The sequence below is a fragment of the Tympanuchus pallidicinctus genome, unplaced genomic scaffold (assembly GCF_026119805.1).
Source record: "Tympanuchus pallidicinctus isolate F22 unplaced genomic scaffold, pur_lepc_1.0 scaffold15, whole genome shotgun sequence".
Lineage (NCBI taxonomy): Eukaryota > Metazoa > Chordata > Aves > Galliformes > Phasianidae > Tympanuchus > Tympanuchus pallidicinctus.
This window is the reverse complement of record NW_026294669.1, coordinates 34,822,133-34,843,707: the sequence shown is the minus strand read 5'-3', so window position 1 is coordinate 34,843,707 and position 21,575 is coordinate 34,822,133. Positions and strand designations below refer to the sequence as shown.

Genomic DNA, 21,575 nt, shown 5'->3' with positions numbered 1-21,575 from the left:
GACTTGGGTTTCCTTTGCTAGTTCTGGCGTGTTTTATTTATTTATCCGTCAGCACGGAAGAACATTGCAATTGTGAAGAGTGAGAAATTTCACTAGTGAGAATGCTTTGCTGTTAGGATTATAACTGGAGTTCTGCCCATTTATTCTCCTTCGTGTATGGTCAACAAGCACATCTAGTTAATGAGCTCTGGAGGTGAAAGACATCTGGAATGGAGTTTGAACAGCCTTACAGGAATTACTGAGGCAGAGTTTTGAGGTGAAAAGTAAAAGCCCAACCTGTAAGGCTGCAGTTTGACTACATGAGATTGCCACTTCAGGGCTCTAGCTGGGGCAGTTTTAAGGCTCATCTTCCAGTGTGATTTGGGTGCTAGATTGGAAATTTGATTGGCTTTGTGGGTTTTTTCTTCATCTCCCCCAGGCTGCACTGAGGAATTTGTAGTTGAGTACACTTACATGCAACAGTGGACTGAAAATCTTCAGAACAGATTTGACAAATAGATGTTTCAGAGTTACCTATTAAAAGCACAAACTCCTACGGAACGGCTGTGGCTTCAGTTATGCCCTTAATAAGGTATTTGTACTTGGGTTGTTATCAGGCCTTTGAAAGCTTGGCTTTTGTGTACCTAAGATTGCTTCCTCCAGCTGAAATTGCTTTTTGTTGGTTCAACTTCTGCATGAATGTAGGGGAAAAATAGTATCTTATGCAATTTAGGGTTGGTTCCCTTTGTTGCTGTACTGGTCAGGAGTAGCCTGGTGCAGTCAGCTTGCCTTTTCTGTTGCTTGAAGTGTCTTGGAGGTAATTACATTGTGTATGTAAACTTTATTTCCTATTTGGTTTTATTGTATGCTTTTTTCAGTCTTTCTGGTCAGGTTTTCTTTCTGCAAATGTGAGTTTGTGTTCTTTGTACCCATGAAGTAGTGTCTGGCAGGTCAGCCTGGAGCTGTGTACTTAGCCCTGTGCAGAATGCTGTGTGATGGCCTAGCATCCTTGCCATGCCTAGCTCCAGCTCCTGGTGGTGTCAGCAACTTCGAGCCTTTCTTACTGAGCTGGCTTCCAGCTAATGCTTAGCAGGTAGCTCTTGCTTGTGAGATGGAACCTCCTTACTCCACACCATAGTGAACACAATTTCCTAGAGCTAGGTGAAGACCTTTAACTCGGAAATACCTTTTCTTCCTTCGGTTCCAAAATCTTTCCCTCCTCGTTCCTGCCCAAGCCTTTCACTGTCAAGACCAGGCTTTGTTTTCTTGTAAATGATGTGATATTACCCTTGTGGTACAGTGTGTGCAGTAAGCAATGCTTTCTGTGAGTCTCGTAGTGGCAGAAAGCTAGATTTCATGTAATTTGCATTTCAGATGCATCTCGCTGCTGCCGTGTGGCAGACCCCGCAGTTCACATTCATTATCAGAGTATTAAATCTCCAGCTGAAAATTATGAAGCAGGAACCCTTCTTAGCTGGTGGCTGATACGCTTGTGCCTGTTAAGCTTCTTGTCACGTAGGGTGTCGGCTCCTGACCCAGCACAGCAAGGCAGCCCTGAGACCTGCTCACAGCAAAGGGCGATGCAGTTGAATACAGCTGTGAGCATTTACTGGCAGCAGAATGAGGGATGAAAACCCTGGTACAGGAGAAGAAGAAATCCTGTGTTGTCAAGGTTTAGTGCGTTACACAGCTGCCCCATGGCATTGCAGGTGAACTTACATGATGGCCCACTTCCTGGAGTGTTTCATGAGGTTGCATGGATGGTCAGGCTCTGGCTTGCTCCTCCTGCTCCTGTGAAATGTTGGAGGAACGGAGTGCTAAAAATACTCCTGTAACCCCACAGCAGTGGTTTATGTCAGCCTTCCTGAAAGAATGGATCCCTTTAATTAGTAAGGCAGTGAAGTTTATTTTGGGGGCTTGCTTTGTGTTTGGTTTGGGATGTGAACTCTTATGCACTGCAGTTCAAAACTAAAGTTTAAAAAAAAAAAACCCCAAAGAAGATCTGGTACAGCTGTTGGCAGCAGCTGCAGCGTGCACTGTGGTTGTCCTGTTGTCTGTCCTTGCCTGGGAAAAAAGGAATCCTTTTTTACAGGGAGGAGCCAACAGTTTTGATCTGCAACAGTAGCTGACTTGATGTGATAACCGCTTCGGTCGACTCTGCATTTGCTGTCATAAAGGCAGTTTCTAGTTTCCCTTTCTTAGTACACATTTCCCCTTCGTAGCACTGTGGAAAGTTGAGCTAAAATTGTTTTAACTGCAAAAAATCAGCACACGTAGTCAGATAAGTGTGTCAAACCCTGTCTCATCACTGCCATCCTTGGGAGCAGGGCTGTCAAAATACTGGGAGCCTGGCAGGCCGGTTCATCGTGTCCTCCAGTTGCCTTTCCTAGACCTGGTTTAGGTCTCGCTCAAATGCTGCGAAATATTGGATGCTAAAAGCATGAGAGCAGGTTTGTAAGTAAGCTACAGGTCCCTGAGGTGTAGCTGAGATGTTTCCTGCTGCAAACTCTGCCGAGGCTTCTGTAAAGGCAGCGTTCCTACTATAGTAACGTGAGTCAAAGTGCATGCCTGAGGTGATGGGACTTGCTAGGCTCAGGAAGCAAGCTGGAGTTTTTTTGGCATCGCCCAGGAAACACAAATGAGAACGTAGCCAGAGGGGGAGATTTCTCTGAAGACCAAGGAACAGTTTAATTCCTGCTTGAATGTTGTTCTAAGAAAGGAAGTATTGCCACTTACAGGCTAAAATTCAGCTTCATAAACATGGAGTGGAGAAGTACTAGTAAGCTGATGTTTGTGCATAGCCTGGATTTTTTTGATTCCAATGAAAAGCCATAGCAGCATCAGAGACCTCTGTGGGTCTGCGCTGACGTAGATCCGGGTGATCCAAGCCGTTGCACTGATTCTTCACGCAGGGCGAAGGGGGGTTGTGAGCAGGGTGTGCGCAGAGCTGATAAGCAGCGAGGGGATGCTGCTCTCCCTTCCCTTCACAGATCTGATGTGACATGGCAGGCCTTCCGTGTGCAGCAGCTGCTGAGGCTTGTGAGGAGCTGAACTTAACGTGAGCAAGCGTGATGCTCACAGCAGCGTTTTGCACAGATTTTCCTGCTCCTGTTCCAGACTTGTGAGCAACTCAAGGGTGAGACAGGGCGGTGGGGAGGAGGTGGAGTTGCAGCTGCTGGTTGCAGATCCAGGGGTTTGGGCAATTGGTTTGCTTTCTTTGGGTTTCCTACAAACCTGATTTTTGATCCGTGAGTGGAAGATGAAAGGCTTTGTTCCACAAATAGTCACTGAGTCGAACCCTCATCTGACAGATGCTTTGTTTCCAAAATAAATATTTCCTATTTATATAAGGCTGTTTTCTGAGTGTCCTGTGACAGCAGGTGCATTTAAAGAGGAAGCTGGTTGAGGAAGCCACTTTTCTAATGGGCTGTTTTAGCTTTAACTTTTTTAACATTTGCTGTATGTACTTCTAAGGCAAAAGATAATGGTAGCCCCGAGTCCTTTTTCCTCTCATCTGCTTTCTGTCTTCAGGACCATTTCTCCTGCTCAGCTGTATGAGGCACTAAGAGATGCACAGGTTTTTTTAATGATACTTTGATTTTGTGGTGGTTCAGTATTTCTGGTCTTCTCTTAGGCAGAACAGTAGTGAGATAGACATGAGTGGACGTGATCCTTATTCTGGGGGGGAAGAAAGCAAAACCTAATAAGGCATCTGAAAGAGCACCTGAGGTGAGCATTTGCACTGCTTCCCCAAGCTGCTGAAGCTGAGTGCAGCTTCACAATCACTATGCAGTGATGGAGATCAGAGGGGAGCACTGAGGTGTCCCATGAGCATTAGGGTGTCTTTGACCTCACACTGGTGTGTTTCAAATACGTGTCCTAACCCCGATTTCCTGCTTTAAGCTCCCTGTAACAGCTCTTGGTAAGTAAACCTTTCTATCTTAGCAGATCTATTTGCAGTTGGGAAGAGGGGCCCCCCTTCAGTGTTTCCTTGTGGCTGAAGCTAAGGCTTGCAAGTTGGTTCCAGCTCAGCATAAATTCCCCTTGAGAGCATGCCTTGGATTGCATTAACATTTTTTTTGACATTTGACAAAAGCCTTGTTTAAACAAGTTAGATGTGCATCAGGCTAATAAATAGAAGAACTTAAGATTGTTCCTGCTATGCTGCTCTCTGGAGAACAGTGTCTCATTTGTGTATTTTCCACTAATCATCTCCAAATCTTGCATGGGTGATATCAAGTTAGGGAAAGTGGACTTAGCATTACATATGGTAGAGTCAGGGAAAAAAATACTCTGTTTTGACAACCAGCATAGCAATCTCTGAGACATGACTCGAGTTCTAAAAAATGTTTTCAGAAATGTGTTGCATAAACAAGTCATAATTTCCCTTGTGGAGAAGGGGAATGTTTTTCTAGATGTACTTCTGTACGAACATGCTATCTGTAGCCACAATTGAAAGAAGTGAGAAAGTGAATCTGAATGCTTCTGTGATTCTGGAGCTCAGACTTGAAGTGGTGAGCAGAGAGGTTGGGGTGAGAGAGATTTGGAAGTAATTGAACCTGATACTGTGAGTTTTTGCATCCGAGTGCTGTGATTTCACCAGCTGGTACAGGACAGCACTGATACTTGGTAGAAGAATGAAGCATCCTAAATTGCAGCAGTGCTGGTTGTACAGTTTGTTCCGCTTCCTCGTAGGTGACTTGAAAGGAAGGAGCATTTTGATAAGCAGGCGTGTAGCAGAGTCTTGGTTTGTGGGCTGAGAGGCTGGATCACACCCCTGTAACCACACTGACATGATTGTGGCTGCATGGGTGTGCCTGTGGTAGGAATTGCCTCGCTGTGCTTTAATCACGCTGAGCATGTGGCCATCAGGTTGGCAGAGGCTGTTCAGAAGCGTGAGTGCTATGGATAAATGATGTAGTGGGGAAGGGCGAGCTTGGCTTCTATAGGGGAAATCACAGCTCACAAATTTGCTGGGGTTCTTGAGAGGAGGACATGGGAAATTTGTTAAGTACGGTTCATTTGAAGACTGGAGGAGCTGCTCTCACTAGAGGCGTGAGTTAAGCTGCCATCAGATAAAAGGGAGGTTTCTCTTGTGTGTATAGTTATGGAAAAAGTGGGAAATCTGGAAATAAGTAGTTCCCTTAGAAAAAATCATCAGCAAACCCATGTTCTACAACAGTTTTGGGTTAAGATACTGGCAAACCTCCTGGGTGAGGTATAGGGGGTGAACCAGGGAGATGGTTTCCTGTTTTGTTTCTTTTTTTTTTTTTTCCAAGGTCAAAAAATGAGCTGTGGAAAGACTTTGGGATGGTTAATGGTGGATAAACTGGCAGATTAAACTTAAATGTGGCAGAGCTGCATGGGAATAGAGCAGTCCTAAATAATTCATCAAAGGCTCTGCGTTTTTGCATCTGTGAGAGCTTTGTGGGAAACATGAATGGAGCCTCTGCAGAGCTGAAAGCAAGTAGTGTTAGGGGCAGAAAACAGAGCACCTTGTCATGCTGCCACTGAAAGAGAGCAGTGGCTGGGGCTTTGGGGGGTGGCGGTGGTCCTTGCACCTGGAAATGAATATAGGAGAAGGAAGTGCATGAGAACAGCAGGAAGTTCAATCCATGCAAGGGCCAAGCGAGCTGAGTGGAGGAACTGTGCTGTGTAGGAAGGGCAAGACAAAGAGGTTACAGCATCCTGGGAGAGTAGGAGGGCAGAGATGGACTTGCTCTTGGTGAGCCCTTCTTGATGACAACTGGGAAACAGGAGGCAGGTTCAAAACCAGCCAAATGCTGTTCTCTTTTGTTCTGCTATCCAAGAGGTAACTGAGCTGTGAGCCCCTGTAGGACTGTGTGAGTTTCAATACTTAAGGGCTTGGCTATTAGCTGATGGATAAAATATGTGTAGGGTTGCTTTTATTTGAAGAGGGTACTTTTAGTTGAGCTGCGTGTTGATGCAAGTTGGAGGAGCGCATGGGGAGGAGGTGTGGTAACACCTTGTAATTCCCAGCTGCCAACTTGGGTCAGAACAGGAATGCAGATCATCTGTGAGTTACATTATAGTGTTGGCTGTAATTTAAATAATAATATCTTATTGAAAACTGTTGTTGTTTTACATATAAAAACCTATTTTCTTCTCTACCAAGTAGTCATTGGTTTTCTGTGGTTCATTTTTTTTCTTTTTTGCTTTGTCTTTTATTCTTACCTATTTGGAAAACGTAAAACTGTGCCAAGCAGTTTCTCAGTTGTACTTGGCATCTCCGTGTTGGCTTTCTTTCTGGCTTGCCAAATAAAAGCCTTTTCTATGTTCATTTAAAACCCGCTTCATGTTTCTCCCACTTCATCTTTTTTTAATTTATATTTTGACATTGATTCTTCTTTTGTTTACTGTGTAATCTGTCCCTCTTCAGCTTTGTCACCCGCTGTAAGGAAGTCTCTCGTTTATATTCAGACACGAAGGTTAATTCCTTGTTTATGTCTTTAGTCACAAAACATAACCTAGAGTTAACAACCACCCATTTGGGTGCTGTGGGCATCTTTGCTCCTCCAACATGGGTTTATAAAATGCTTACGACTCCCGTGATGTCTCACGCATGGCTTTTTACAGCTTAAAATCTCATCACCGTGTTTTCATTCGTTACAATTGATGTAATCTTTCCTGTGCTGGCGCTGGCTTTCCCCAAAGATACGGTGTAAAACAGAGCTCACCTCTGACACTGACCTGCTTTCTGATGAGCAAAACAAGGCATTTCCCAGGCGTTTCATCTGCTTTGGCTTTGTTTGTTTTCCTGGAGTCGAGCTGTGCTCTGGTTAATTGTTCGGCTGCATTCTCTGGGGTTTTGGTGCTTAAAGCAACGCTCTGTATTGCCTGAAAATAGCGATACAGTTTCGTGGCAGGACTCAGACCTACCTTGAGGCACCCCCACAACCCAGAGCCCTACGTGGAGGGGGGAGTGCTGCTTTCTGTCCTGTCACAGGTAATAAGCATTTGAAGCGATGTAGTTTTTAGCCACGCATGTTGAGGAGGTTGTTCCAACCACTTAATTGCAGAAATGTTCTTACTTCACCCCACTTCTGATCATTTACACAGCAGCATCACTTGGTCTGTGCAGCATGTGCGTGGTGGTTGCAGAGGCTCTGCTCTAAATGCCTGCCAGAGGGGTCAGGTAAAAAAGAGAGGCTAAGGACTTTGAAAATAAATAAAAAGAGAAGGAGTGCTGCTATAATATCTTTTGTTTTGAAGCAATCATTGCCTTTCCTGCTGTTAACGTGCTTGGGACTGGCCTTACTGTGACGTTACTTTAATTTTCCGTTTCTGTCTGCTTTTATGTTCCTTTCAGTTTCTTCTTGTGGTTGTCATTGCCCGTCTCTGAAAGGGACTGCTAGTTTTGTGCCACATTTCCTCAGAGGAACGGTGCTGAGCGTAAAGGAATTTGCATTTCTTTGGAATTTCTGTCTAATCCTGACAGTCCTTGCTCTTTGCTCTCTGAAGTGTGCTGCTGTTATCTGATGGCAGTTACCTCCGGAGAAAACCCTGATTTTAGCGGTGGGATTTTCTGTTTCCTTAAAGGAGCTGCAGAGCTCTGGAAGCACTTTGTGGTCCTCGTGTTTCCACACTGTGTATGTCATTTAGTGAGGCTGCAAGCTCTTCGCGATGAGAAATATCCTGGCTCTCAGACTGCTAGGAGAAAGGCCTCGGTCAGAGCTGTTCCACCTAAGGACAAAGCAGGCAGAGGAGAGCTGCTCAATTGCTGAGCCCAAAGGTGTATTTTAGACAAGGCTGACTTGCTGTCCGCTAGGGTTGCACAGCTCTTTCCATTGCCAGAGCTCCTTTTGTTTCCATGGCAGCACGCAGGCAGTGTGCTGCAGCTGTCGGCTGCTGGGGGAAGATGGATTTGGGCTTTGACCTAAATATCCATTTAATATAGTTCTTAGTTACAGGGCATGTTTTTTCAGATCACTGGGGGCCGAGGTGCCCATCTGATAATTAGTAAGCAGTGGTAAGCCTGACCGCTGTAAAGCATTTGTGTTTGTGTTCGTTCCGGCAGATGGAACAGGCGAAGGCTTTTAAATTGACAGTTGTTGAAAACCTCTCATTTTCGGGCTGTAAGTGGATTGGTTTGTTGCAGTTGTCACGACTTCTTCTGCAAGATGCTCATAAGCTGATCAGCGAGGTGTGGGCAGGAGGGTGAGAGCCGGGCTGCTGCCTTGGGCCTGCGCTGTTAAAACACACAGAAAGGAATAAATGATAGCTTGGGAAGGAAGAGGAGCCTGGGGCTTTACGCTGCGGGGAGAGTAATTCACCAGTTGTGTGGGTGCAGTGGTAATTTCTAGTCAGGATACAAAGGCAAGCGATGCAGTGCTGCGGCTGTCGCATTGTCAGGCTGAGAGGGAGGAGCAAAAGCAGCTTCAGCATGCTGGTCTTCAAACATTTCTTACTGCTTCATGTTGCTGTTTGTAGTTCTGTTATAGAACTGAGCGCGTAAGCAGAGAGGGTCAGTACCAAAAGGAGGGTGGTACTGTGCTGGAGCTGAAGGTACTTTGACCTAAAGTGCTGGGGGCTGAGCTGGACAGAGCGTGCTGAGAGATTGCCCCGTTCTCAACAATTCGTGTTGCATTAATATCAGAACCCTCATCCCAGAAGTTGTGTTTTCTTCTCTGTTGAGAGAATTTGCACGCAAGCTTGGGGAAATACGTTCTAAAAGTTCTCCTTTGATAAGACTCCAGAAAAGAGGTGTGTGGATTCGTCTCCATCTCTGCGGGCAAGCAGGAACTTGCATGCGTATTCTTTCTACCTGTTTGTTCTCTAATTCTTACACTTCAGCGTAGAAATTAACTCTTAAAATATTGCCTGTGATGCAGAAGCTGTTAGGGGGTAGGATCAGGCCATCACGCAGTCGGTGCTTCACTCTGTTTTTTTGGCAGCTCCTGTTCTTCTCGAATAGAAAAGGATCTTTTGCTGAGGGTTTCCACAGAAATCCCTCTTTTTTTTTTTTTTTTTTGATAGATTTTCCTAATTTAAAAGGAGAGCAAAGGAGCTTTGGGATAGCCTGAGGGAAACTCTTATTAAGAAGCTTTCCAAGAATCGTTGCAGATTTGAGTCTTTTTATGTCATAGTGTAAAGACTTCTGCCAGCTCTCTGCTCAGCTCTCCTTTTGGATGAGTTTGTCACTAGGTTTTCATCTCGATGAGATGAAAAGAAATCTGTGAGCTTCTCAGGCTTTGGTTTAAATTACCAGTCAAGGGTGAGATGTTTCAGTGATAATAAAGGACAAACCAAGGTTAGCAGAGCAGTGAATGGGGCAGAGACTCCTGTGCTGGTTCTGGGGAGGCAGGCTGCAGGGGATCATGATGGCATTTGGTTTTCCCAAAGTATTAATCAGAAGATCTGGTTGGCTTTTGTTGTTGTTTATTTCGTATGTGTCATTGTTGATTTTTGTAATGGGATTGACAAGGATGGTGAGGGTGGTATAAATCTAATCAGCTCCAGCTGTCGTTATTAATAATGTGGTCTACTTGCGGTCTTGATACTGTGTCCTTTAGTATAAATGGGATTCACCTAGATTTCCGTGTATCAAATAACTCTTTTGGGTTCTTTTGTAAGTCTGGCTTTGAGTTGTTGCTAACAGGTCTGTCTGACCTGTATCTTATTTTCTTGTTGCACTCCCTGAGGCTGTGTGTCTTCTTCTGGAAGAAAGTTCCCTGGTCTCAGCTTGTCTTACTGGAGTACTAGGGAAGCACGGTGTCTGCAGGGAGAAAAAAGGGAGAGGAAAAAAACCCACCCTTTTTTAGCCTATAGCTTTTTCAGATATTACCCTGGAACAGCCAAGTAGCTCTTGTGTGTAATGCAATTCAGGCAGTGAGCTGGAGCCTTCTTACATGTCTAAAGCAGGAAGACAGGCAGTCTGAGCTGGGAACGGCTGACCTGAGTTGACACACTTTTTTCTAGCTCTTTAAGGACACAGTGACCCCTTTCTAAATGGAAATAACTTCAGGTTTGCCGTACGAGCTGTAATCTTAGTGATATCTGGTCCATGCATTCCAGGCCCCCATGTCCCTGCTGGAATGGAGTGATGACTAGATGAAGTAGTTGAGGACCATGCTTGTCTTCTGTGCAATGAGACTGCAGAGCTCAAGGTTGGTTGGTATCTGTGAGCCAAAGTCAGCTGTGGCATTAGTGTGGTGGATTAGAAATGCTGTTATGCTGAAAGAAAGCAAGCAGGCAGCAGAAGTGTGAATGTGGCCAGCTTGCTGTGCAAGAGATTTATCTCATTCTGGTATTGGCAGCTGTATGTTGCAGGTCTGTGGTGCTTGGAGAAGAGTAAGCACCTGCAGGAGGTGGTTTGTTGTCTTCCCTTACCACCTTCATGGGATGTATTGAGTCAGATCAGTGTTGGGAGGCAATGATGTATGGCTGCTGAAGGAGCTAAGAATTTCAGTAGGAAAAAAAGATAATTCAGAGGTTTTCTTTTATCTCTTCTAATAGATAAAATGCTTGAAAATTGTCTCCCAACCCCTCATGCTGAATCTTTCATCCACAGCCTTCTGGAGCCTGCTCGTAGCCATGGTGCTGAATGTGGCCATCTCCCCATTTATAGCCCCTTCAATCATGGGCCGCTGAGTTGTTGATCCTGTCATCTCCTAATATTCACTGTGCTCAATTGCACTTCTTAAATATTTGCAAATAATGGAACGTTTTGTGTTTTTACATCAGTTAGGGTTGGATGATGCAAGATTCAAACTGCTTGCTTTGGGAGTAAAGTTAACAAACTGAGACTGGATTTTGCTGGTGCTTTGGTTTTTTAGTGATTATTCGTGGCCCTAAAAGCAGGAAGATGTTTCTCTTTTTGAAAGGTTATTCTAAGCAGGACTGGAAGTCTGCCGTTGGACAAAGCCATGGAGAACATAAATCTTGCCAAGAATCATCATCAGAGCCCAGCGTTTCTCCACAATGCTGTGTTAATGGGGAAGCAAAATAGCACATGCACCTGGGTCTGAGTTTTGGGGTCTAGTGGGGAAGATTCCTCTGGCTGGAGCCGAGTTCCTGCATAGAGGCTTCAAACCAGCTGAGAATATTGCTGTAATTTGTGTTTCAGCACAGTGATGTGTGAGTAGAGCTGAGAACCTGCATGTAGCAGGAATACTCGAAGGTGAGCTAGGGAATAACAAGGGAAATTGAAGGCTATGATGTGGGAAGGAAAGCTTGGCTAAGAAAATGCAACATAAGTTATATTCTTGGTGCACGTTTTAAAAGTAGCTGATTGGCACCGTGCATTTTGAAGCTTTTGATCACTGATGCAGCAGTTAAATGAAGGGGACATACAGCTGTGATTAATTATTGACAGAAGTCATTCCTTTTGTATGTATGGCCTGTAGTTGGACGTGAAGGTTGAGTTCACTTCAATTCTCAAGTTGGAAAGCAATGCAAACAAGGCACTTGATCAACTTCATACATGTGGTTCTGTTCATTATGCAAATCTGTTCCGGTATACTTAAATCAGCATTTGGTGGTGGGCTTTTATTTAGCAGGATAAGATTGTGAACTACCCAATAAATGCTCTGTGTTGTGCAGTTGGCTGCGTCCAATGGTTCATTCTCATGCTGTGGTTTAGTCTTATTTAAAAAAAAATAAAAAATAAATTAAAAAAATCCCCCACCCCCAAATAGCCCCTGGAAGGGAAAAAGAGCAAAACCTCAGGCTTGTTTGTCTTGTTCTATCTGCAGGTATTTGACCTTTTCACCTTAACTTCCATGGGTTTGGGGATTAACTCAGAGTAAATCACTACTGTGAGGCATTTGTTCTAAAGGAAAATTCGTTAGCTTGGTTCATCAGCATTCATACAAATATGGCACATTAATCTCTTTTTTGCTAAAACCAGATATTCCTTCCTGACTCGTTTTTTTTTTTTTTAACTGTAATTCATTATTCCTTGTAAAAATGCCACTGTAAATCACACTTTGTGAGTCTACCCCTCAGCTTGTCAGGTCGGCTTATTTGCAGGCCTCTGCAGGAGCAGTTGTGGGGATCTGCTTGCTTTTTCTAATCGTACGTGGAGCTAAAATACAATGCTGCTTTTTGCCAAAGCTTGTTGACGTTTGTTTCAGAATCCACTTTCTCTGTAAAGACAGGCATAATATTTGCCTGAGATAGGTTTTCTCTGATACCTGAGATTCTGGAGGTCACAGAACCCCCTTGTGTTGTACGGGTTTGGCTAGTTCTTCTTGCTGAGCTGCTGCAGTCTTGCACGTGAAATGGTGAACTTCATGGGTACGAATGGAGAAAGTAAGAATGCATACTCAGCTATGGGGAAAGGAGCAACAGGCACGTTATCCTTCATCCCTGCCAAAAAGTTGGCTTGCTAAGCACAGGGGAAGAAACACACCAATTTCTGTGTGAAGTCCTTTGAATCTATTGAGCCGTGTTACCGTCCAGTCCGTGAACAGTAGTTCACGTATCCTCCTGGTTTGTCAGGCTATCTCATAAACTGCAAACATCATCCTTCAGTGAATATATCTTAAGAGGTGGTCTGAGCTTAACTTTTATTTAATCTTAGCTCTAAAAGGTGGAGGTGAATTAGATGTTGAGTGACTCTGAGACCAATGTGACAAATTAGGTGTGTAGATCTGGAATTGATTGCATCCATCCAGCTTGGCCCTGAGTGCCTCCAGGGATGCAGCACCTTCTCTGGGCGGCAGTGCCAGGCCCTCACAATGTGCTCTATAGAGAGGTCCGTGTTGCATCTGGCCTGACAGGAATATTTACTTGTTTCTAGCTTCCAAATTGTGTTCTGTATGCCAGAAAATAGGACTCAAGGCACATACCTCCCCTGACAAACATGGAAGGACGCACATGACTCAGGATGTCATCAAACTAAATTGCCAGCAGCCTTCATGAACAACATGTTATTTTCTAAATATCGTAATTCTTACTGCAGTATCTGCTCTTGGGCTGTGCTGCAGTAACAGGATACTGCCAGAGCTGGATCTTTGGCCTGACCCCCTACAGCCTTTTTATATGCTAATGTGGTAGTTTCCAAGCAATGCAGTAAATATGTATTCCAGCTGTACCAAATTACTTAAAAGCGAGGAATGTTTTGGAGTAGGCTGTTTTGTGATGGCTCTTGAGACTTGCATTTATTTCTCTCCATCCAGCCTCTCAAAGCTCTGTTCCCTTGTTACCCTGTCCTCATCTGGGCCTGCAGTTTGGTCTGAGGCTGAGATGAGATCATGTTTGACGAATGCTCACCTACTGCTTGATACAAATAGCTCATTCTGAGTTCAAGATGAGGTGATAACTACAATGTGCTGTTCATTTTTCACCCTGTCATGCTGCTTCAACACGTTGCTAACCCGATAATTGAAACCGTTGTGTTTAAACTCAGAAACGCTTGGTTTGCTTAACCAAAATGCACATGGGAGTTGGACTAGATGACCTTTAAAGGTCCCTTCCAACTTAAATGGTTCTGTGACATTTAGTAATAATTGGCGTTCTTTCTTTCGTAACCAAAGCTTTGTTGTCATAAATGATATGAAGGATAAAACAGTAACTATTAAAGCTTGCTTTAATAGTTGAAGCAATATCTGCAGGCATCGTGTTGCAGTGGTCTTGTTGCAGTGATGCATTAAGGATGGGGAAAGCTTCCAAGTTCACAACAAATGCATCTTTGTCATATTGAGCAAGAGTAACGTGTATAGTGAGCAACGGAGATGTGATGCAAAGTACGGGTTTGCTTTGAGATTACTTCTATTTAAGCAGTGGGAAAGTTTGCTTGCAACTCACGGTGTCTTAAACCAGTAAGGATTCCATTTAGGGTAGAAAGTTGCTTCCAGATACTCCATGTTCTGGATTCAGAGGGAGAATGCAATTGCCTTCTTCTGCAGGTTGGTGTATCAGTCCCAAGATAGCTTTGTTCAAAGCTTTTGCATGCTTATAGATAGTGTAGGCAGGCATAACTTTTCACCTGTTATTTCTCGCAACGCCGAGAATTGCATCTGTTACACTGATACTTCTCCAGTGCTCTTTAATTACTGTAGAGTTGAATCTAATCTGCTGGGTGGGAGTAGTCTGTGACACACAGTAATGTAATCAGTTTTGCATTGCTTTGGAAAATGTTAATTCATCTTTCAGAATAATGCTGCTTGAATTCTGAACTGAAAGGGGTTCGTGTTTTTGCCTTCAGTTGTCTGGGCCTTTACAGAAGAAACAAAATGAGAACAATTTTTGGTTGTTGAAGAGCCTTCTTTCTCTCTTTTGTGTGTGAGAACCTCAGTGAGGTGCAGCACTGCCTTTCTTTTGGGATCAGTGTTGGAACTTCACTTGCTGATTTACCAGAAATCAGTTCTTTCTGCCCTAACAGATATAGTTAGTGTTGCAGCAAATGTCTCTACGCGTTATTGAAGTCTAGATGGCTCTTCTTTAGTGCAGTCCTTAGTGAATTTTTCAGATCTTTTTCCGATCTTTTGTCTCACTGACCACAAGTCGTAATCTAATCACTGATGGTGATTCATCATTCATTCAGCTGCTGTTGATGTAGAACAGGACGAGCCATCCAAGGCTTTCCTTGTAGGGGAGAACTTGTAGCATGGTGGATGTGAAGCAGCTGGACTAGGTACACACTGGGAGATCCTTTCTGTAACACAGGACTGGAGTTAGCACTGGTCGTCTTCGTTCCAGCTGAGGTGGTACAGCTGGACTTGCTGCAGGCAGTGCATCCATTCTGCATAACATTCAGTTGCAGATTCCTGAGGTTTTGTATGATTTCTCCAAACTCAATGTGTTGGCCTATCGGTCTTGTGATCTCTGGAATGTCCAAGGCCTTAATGTGGAATTTGGGGTGGCAGACCATTAAATGTCATTGCACTGACTGGGTGACTGTTTTTCTGCTTTTACAGATGCCTTTGTAAATAGCCAGGAATGGACACTAAGCCGATCCGTACCAGAGCTGAAAGTGGTGAGTTTTGTATTTACTTCTTTCTCTGAAAACCATTCTGAAAATGCTGTGCAGGAGTGAAAAGTCTTCTGAGGTTCATTAAATTTACCATAAACATAGAAGGTGATTTTAAGAAGTGAAGTATTTGCTTCAAAATAAAACTCTGAAGCGAATGTGTTTTTTTGGTTCAGCCAGCATGCTTCAAAGATCCACTTGTGTGTTTTATTTCTGTTTGAACTTATGTGCCTACTAGCACCAGCTTCGTGGTGTGATCTTCTGGACAGGGAGGTCTTACACTTCTATAAAGGAGCGAACTGAATGCTAGCAGGTGATATCTAAAGCTCCTTTTATCTTGCTTGCACAATTTCTTCGAGGACCAAATGCCTTCTCTCCCTGTCCTAAAGGAACTTAAAAATAAATGTTCTGTCTGGTGGTTTGTTTGCTTATATTTCTCAAAGCTTTTTATTATACTTAATGAAAAGAGAAATATTTGGGACTTTCATTTAAGGAATCAAAAACGTTTTAGTTAAAAGAGTGAAGAATGATTCAATAGCTGCTTAAGATAGTTTTTCCTTTGGCTGAGCAGTTTCACAAATAAATGGAAGTAAAGGCAAAAGAACACAGAAAATTGGGGGAATTTCCCGAATTTCCTTTTTAAAGTTGTAAACACGGAGGCTGGAGATGAAGGCTGAAATCTTCTACTTGTTGACATCAAACATCACTGTGATGTTTACCCTATGAAAGTCCAGATTTAATTAAATACGATGAATTTCTCAGTCTATAAAAAGTGCTATGGTATTTCAGATACTGTAGTTGGTAATACCACAGACACCTGTGATCTGCTTCGGATGGTCTTAAGGCTGGATCAGTTTGTGCTTGAATCACTCCTGTCTTGTTTTAAATGCCTGAGCTGCTCCAACTTAAGCATCTGCTTGCCGAGTGGCAAAGTGAATTGGACAAAAACACATCAATTCAAGAATGGACAGCTGGAGCTATGCTTCATTAGTCCAGCTCTCACATGGCAAATTTCTCTTTCCAAATTGGAATTGATGATAATGCTTATGGAGAAAGCTTAGGTTAAAGTTAACATGACAAATGCCCTAGCTTGCAATGGCATTCCAATGGAAACAGCTTCCTCCCGCCTGGAGTTACATTCCTGTTTTAATTCCACTGGTGCACAGGGTGAGCAGAAGAGAATTGGTTGGTGCATAAAACTCTGCTATTAGAAGACAATTATCTCCTAAAATATCTGGCAGAAGAAAATAAAAAGAATTTAGGACTGAGAAGTGTTGGATGGAGTCCAGCGCACGGTGGTAATAGCTAGTTTATGCTGCGCAGGATCTGCAGAGAGTTTCTTTGTTCATCCCACCCCCTTCCTGGCCCTGCCAATTCCTAACACCTGGAAATAAACTTGTGGCTTGCAGGTGAGTCCAAAGCTGTAGTTCCTGTGCTATAATACAGAATGCAAACAATCTCGGAGCATCAGAGTCTTGGTATCACAAGAACTAACTGTGCCCTAAGGCTGCGTTGTGTGAATGCTTTCATCTTGAATCTCTTGTCCCAAAGTTGTGTAAGCAGCCGTATGAAAATAAACTGCTATGCAGCTGCTGTAGAGAATTGATTTTCAGTGGTCAGCATGCGTGAGCCTCAAGATCACTGTCTGAGGCTTTAGTTTGTGTAATACTGATAAAAGCAGAACTCTTACCGTTGCAGAGATGATAATTTGATTATACTGCAGCAAATTATTGAAGCTAATTGCACCAATGGGGGCTGTGAACTTGTGCTCTGGCAGAAAGGGCAAACTAGGTCTGAAGTCTGCTCTCCCTTTCCTGTAAATCTGCCCTTGGGAAGGAGGTCTGCGTAGTGAGTCCAGAGTAATCATCAGCTCCTGTCTGTGTGAGAGGAATTAAAAGGCAGTATTGAAGCCTGACTGCACTCTTCTGCTGCAGCACTGTCACTGTGTTGTGTCTGTGCTGGGCATGTCAGGGAGGTACGAGAAGTGAGAAGTGTTTGCTCCCATCAGCATTGAGTGCAGCAGTGCAGATGGGGAGATGAGTCTAAATGCTGCTGGTTTAAGAAGGAACCCCTGCTGGAGTGGGCTGTGCTCTGTAGGAAGAGATGGTCTGGGGCTTGCTGGGAGAGGTTGCTTACTGCAGTGTCTGGGCAGTCCTTACACTGGAGTTGACATTTCATTTCTGTAGCAGGTGGTTATACCTTCAGTATCTATGGACGTTTAAAGGGAGCACAAATTGAGTCTAGAGGGGCAGGGAAAATGCAGGATTGAGGAAAAAAGGCTCATAAAAATAACACAAGAATATGAGCAAAAAAGCGAATGGGTGGATATGTTTTGCGACATATTTTTCAGAAAGAATAACGGTCCTCCCTCCTGTCTCCCCTTCCCCTTCTAATATGTATTGGGCTGGATTTCTTTCATGTGTTAGATTTGTTTCTGCTAGCCAAATACTGCAACAGAACTGATTGTGAGACTTCTGTTATTGTCAGCTGGCTGGGTGAGACGTGTCAATTTCTGGAGCATCGCTGATGTTCCTGGATCCTGTTTATGGAGCTCTAAAGTAAGCACCCGGGTTTTCTGCAGGCTGTAGCAATCTGCATGGTGTGAGTGGCTGTGCTGCTCAGTGCTGTCAGGCCTCTTCAGGGGGAAAAGAAATCCAAACCTGCTGTATTTTTGTTCTGATGTCTGAGGTGAGTTTGTGTGACTCTAACAGTCAAATGGATTCACAGATGCCTTGTGGCTACACTGGCTACAAGGCAGGTCAGAAGTAGCTTCTATATGCCATTTCCAAAGGTCTAGAGCTTCTTGTTCTAAAGTGAAAACACAAAACACTCCTTGCTATCATGATTTTCCTAGCAAAACCATGCAGAATTTGTGTTCTTTCCAGTTCTTCAGAAGTTGTGTTACTCAGCAAGGGCTTTAGCCTGACTATTTATCTGCAGAGGAGGCAATGTAAGTAGTGTGTCTGATCTACTGACTTAGAGATGGGGTTTGGGGTTTGATTGCCATTTTTGGTTTGTTCTGTTGTGATACAAAGCTAATGGGGAGGGAGAGGGGGAAGCTTGCATTGAGAATACAAAGTCAGCTTCTTCTAAGAAGTGAAGCTACTGCTTCAGTGAATATAGCATTCTGGTCAGCCACTTGCTGAAGACAACAGACTAACCAGCAATAACAAACTAGCAAGCAGCTTAATTCCTTCTTGGTTTTTGGTGTAGCTCTTTAAGTTGCTTAGAAGACTGAAACTGTCTCATACCCCAAGTCTTGATTTGCTTAAATCAAGAGACCGTCTTTCTAGGCTCTTCTACAACCTTTGATTTTAGCAGGTAAGCGTGGGCATCTTGCAGGCTTTGCAGGTCCGACCTGCTTGTGGAGCAGATCATGTGGAGCATACCAATAATTAGGAATTTTGAGGTATCAGCTGTATCCTCTTCTTGTCGGCATTTATCCTCCCATGTGATGAGATTTACAGGCAGATGAAGTCATGCCCCTGTAGAAGTTAGCTTGCTTCACTAAAGTTTACTGGCCACTTTTTCTTTTCTATGAGGTTTCAAAAGTACATCTGAGGACGAGGGGATCCTCTGTAATGCAGAACAGTGATGTTCCAGGTAAACAATGTTGCTACAGCCTGGGTTTAAGCCTGCCTGTGAGTCGGGAGCTTCAGTGAAAATGCTCTTAGCGTGTGTACATGCATGAAGTCAGGGTTTCAGGGATCATTTTGGAATTTCAGCAGTGAAAGCTGGCAGAGTTGCAGTTGCTCACGTAACGTATAGTTCGCTGGAATAAGTTGTTCCTTAGCCTTGAAGGGGAAGGTAGATCTGATAAAAGGCTTTGTCATGGCCAGATGTGAATGCAACTCTGCTTCGTTCCCAGAGAGCGTTGCTCCACGTTAGCAGTGTCTGAGAATGCAGGGTTAGTCATCTGCAGAGGTGGCATTTGCACTGCTTTTTAGATGTAGGCATTTGGCATATGTTTGCATGGCTTGCAATTTCTTAGATGTAAATTAAATTAAAAACATCCAGTCTGCTCATTTAAACGCTCTTCAAAGTCAGCTCAAAGCCCGGCAGGCAGGTGTCCGTCATCCAGGGCTGTGGATTCCTTTTCATTTTGGTGGGGCTGCTCCTTGGTACCAGCTGCACTTACGGTGGGATTCTTGTGCCACATTTCTTCCTGTGCCTCTTTTTTTTTTATTACAGTCCATTTTCTACCTGTTCAAGCTCTTTTTCTCTAGCTCGGAGTGTGAAGCTTCCTATAGTTTTAGGTCAGAATGGGGATCTGGTTCTTCCCTCTCCTTTTCTCACCCCCCAACTTAGATCATGCGTTTCTCTTGTTTGCCATTACTTCTGAAATCCTTTGGGATTCCTGGTTGTTTTTCTTCACTGTATCCCATACCATTCATTACATTTAAAGCTTGTGCTATCACAAGTGGTGCAAAATTGTCTTCCACTTGCTCTCTGCCTCAGCTCCTGCTTTATCTGAGCTGACCTTTCATGTCAGCTGTAGAGTGATGGACATCCTCCACACTACTCTTTTATTAGTCTTAATTGAAGGTTGATCACAGCAGTAAAGAATAAATGATGGTCTTTGCTGCTCCCTCCCCAACCTACAGACTCTGAGGCTGTCATTGGGTCATTTTAAGGTGACATCGCCCTGTTGGTTTAAGCAGTTTCTAATGAGGAGGATAGCTTCTCACCAATTAGGATTAAGAAAGTGAAACAGAGACTGTGTGTTAATGTGTAACCTGTTCATCTTGCCTGTATTGAGCAACCACAAGCAGATCAACAGAGTTGGTCCTGTCTGCAGGGAGCTTCTCTCAGACTTTTGCTTAGGGTCAAGATAGACAAGTAGGGTAGAGCAAGACTGGGTTTGTTTAAAAGAGGAAATTAGTTCCCTTCTTCTCTCTCAAAAGCTGAGGATGTGCCATGTCTGCAGAATTATGTTTCACAGGGAGAGGTGAATAAGTGGGGGGATGATAGCTGAGCAAGAACAAAAGGCACTTCTGAAACACAAAGGAAATGCATTCTGCAGACCCACCTGCCCCAATGCGCAGAGCAGGATGACCAGGCTTGTATCTGCCTTGCTGTGTGTATCACATATGGTCAGGCCAGGGATAAAGCAGCAGCAGTCGTTTTGGTGGGACACGTATGCTTTCAGATGTCCTTACATTAGATTGCCAGGCATTGCCTAAAAGACATTTGATGTGGCACTTGGGGGTATGGCTTAGTGATGGGACTGGGCAGGTCGTGTTGATGGTGGGATTCCATGATGTTTGATGGTCTTCTCCAACCTAAATAATGCTGTGTCTCTATGCTGTGCTTTGTTTGAGTTGTAAGCTGTGTTAAGATTTCACTTAAACATACTGCTTTTTCTTGGAGTTGATTGCAGTTGAACGTTTCTCCTTTTTTCCCCAGGGGATCGTAGGAAACCTAGCTAGTGGCAAGTCTGCACTTGTGCACCGCTATCTGACTGGCACGTATGTCCAGGAGGAATCACCCGAAGGTATGTGGATGTGCAAATCCTTTTTCTTCCCAGACTGCATCTTTATTCATTTTTAATCATGCAAAAATGAATCAGTTAAGAATCCAGTTTGCTTTTTTTTCACTGTTCACTGAGAATATCCCTTTATGGTTCTCCAACCTGAAATAAGTAGGTGAAATAAGTTAATTTTACCTTTTTTTGTAACCTGTTAGTACCCCTCAATGCTTTTGCATCAGTTATTTGTCCATATGGGAAACTGTAGCCTTGTACTGAGTAGAGTTTACTGCCCTGGGTAGTGCTCTTAGATGCCAGAGTTACTGTATCTGGTGTTTGATTTCTACAGACCTGGGCCCCTCACCTTGGGAAAGTAAAAAATGTAACAGGCTAAATTAAAGATGTAATTTTTTCCTTGTTTAATATATTAAATCTTTGGATTTGAAGGTTTAAAAAGAGGGAAAAATGAAACTTCTGAAACTTCTTGTTATGCCACAGAATATTAATTAGTACCTGGAAAGTAGTGTTTAGCAATAATCCTCGTCTGTAGTTTGAAATCATAAATATCGTAATACCTTACAGTAGTGTCGTACACTAAATACTTTTACATTTTTCTTTATTTATTCTCCTTATGAACTTTTAAAATCCATCTCTGAGACACTGAATTTCTGGTTCCTTCTTTTCCTTACTGGCTGTTCCATTCTTTGCAGATATGGATGCAGGTAACTATACATTGTCTTCATGGCAGCTCTTGTTTCGAAGAGACAGAAGGCAGTTTTTGTACCGTAGCATTTTCCCTTTGTTTTGTGTATCATTTTGTTTTCTTTTGATTTCAAGTCTTCAGTACATCTCACTGTTTTTGTCCCTTGCTGTAGTTGTCTTCTCAGCAGTAGTAGGTAGCTTCATGCATCTCCGATAACATCTGTTTTGAATTAACTCTTACCAAAGGTAGCAATTAAGCATTTTGCTCCATTTTCTAACAGTCTCTAATTGTAGTAAAAATGGGAGAGGGAAAAGGAGTGGCTGACTGACAGGGCTGCTGTTGTGCCATCGCAGGGACAGCAATAGAGGCCGGTTTGTAACCTTGCCTTACACGTTTTTGCTAGGATGGATGAGTGATAATTCAGCCTTGCAACAGAGCTGCGTTTCGGTGACATTGAGGCTTGCTGCTTTTAGATGCTGATAGAGAGAAAC

The 21,575-nt window shown here is 43.5% G+C and overlaps 1 protein-coding gene across 9 annotated transcripts in view; it reads left to right on the top strand.

Annotated features, from left to right (window-relative positions):
- The window catches only part of AGAP1 (ArfGAP with GTPase domain, ankyrin repeat and PH domain 1), a 288,123-nt gene that overhangs the window by 63,580 nt on the left and 202,968 nt on the right, over window positions 1–21,575 (top strand). For 6 of the 9 annotated variants that reach the window (XM_052675876.1, XM_052675877.1, XM_052675879.1 and 3 more), the window contains exons 2-4: window positions 14,862–14,920; window positions 20,321–20,408; window positions 21,092–21,103. In XM_052675876.1, the coding sequence (XP_052531836.1) occupies window positions 14,862–14,920; window positions 20,321–20,408; window positions 21,092–21,103 (159 nt within the window). The remainder of the gene's footprint in view (window positions 1–14,861; window positions 14,921–20,320; window positions 20,409–21,091; window positions 21,104–21,575) is intronic. The other 3 variants (XM_052675873.1, XM_052675880.1, XM_052675875.1) reach the window with 1 other exon arrangement.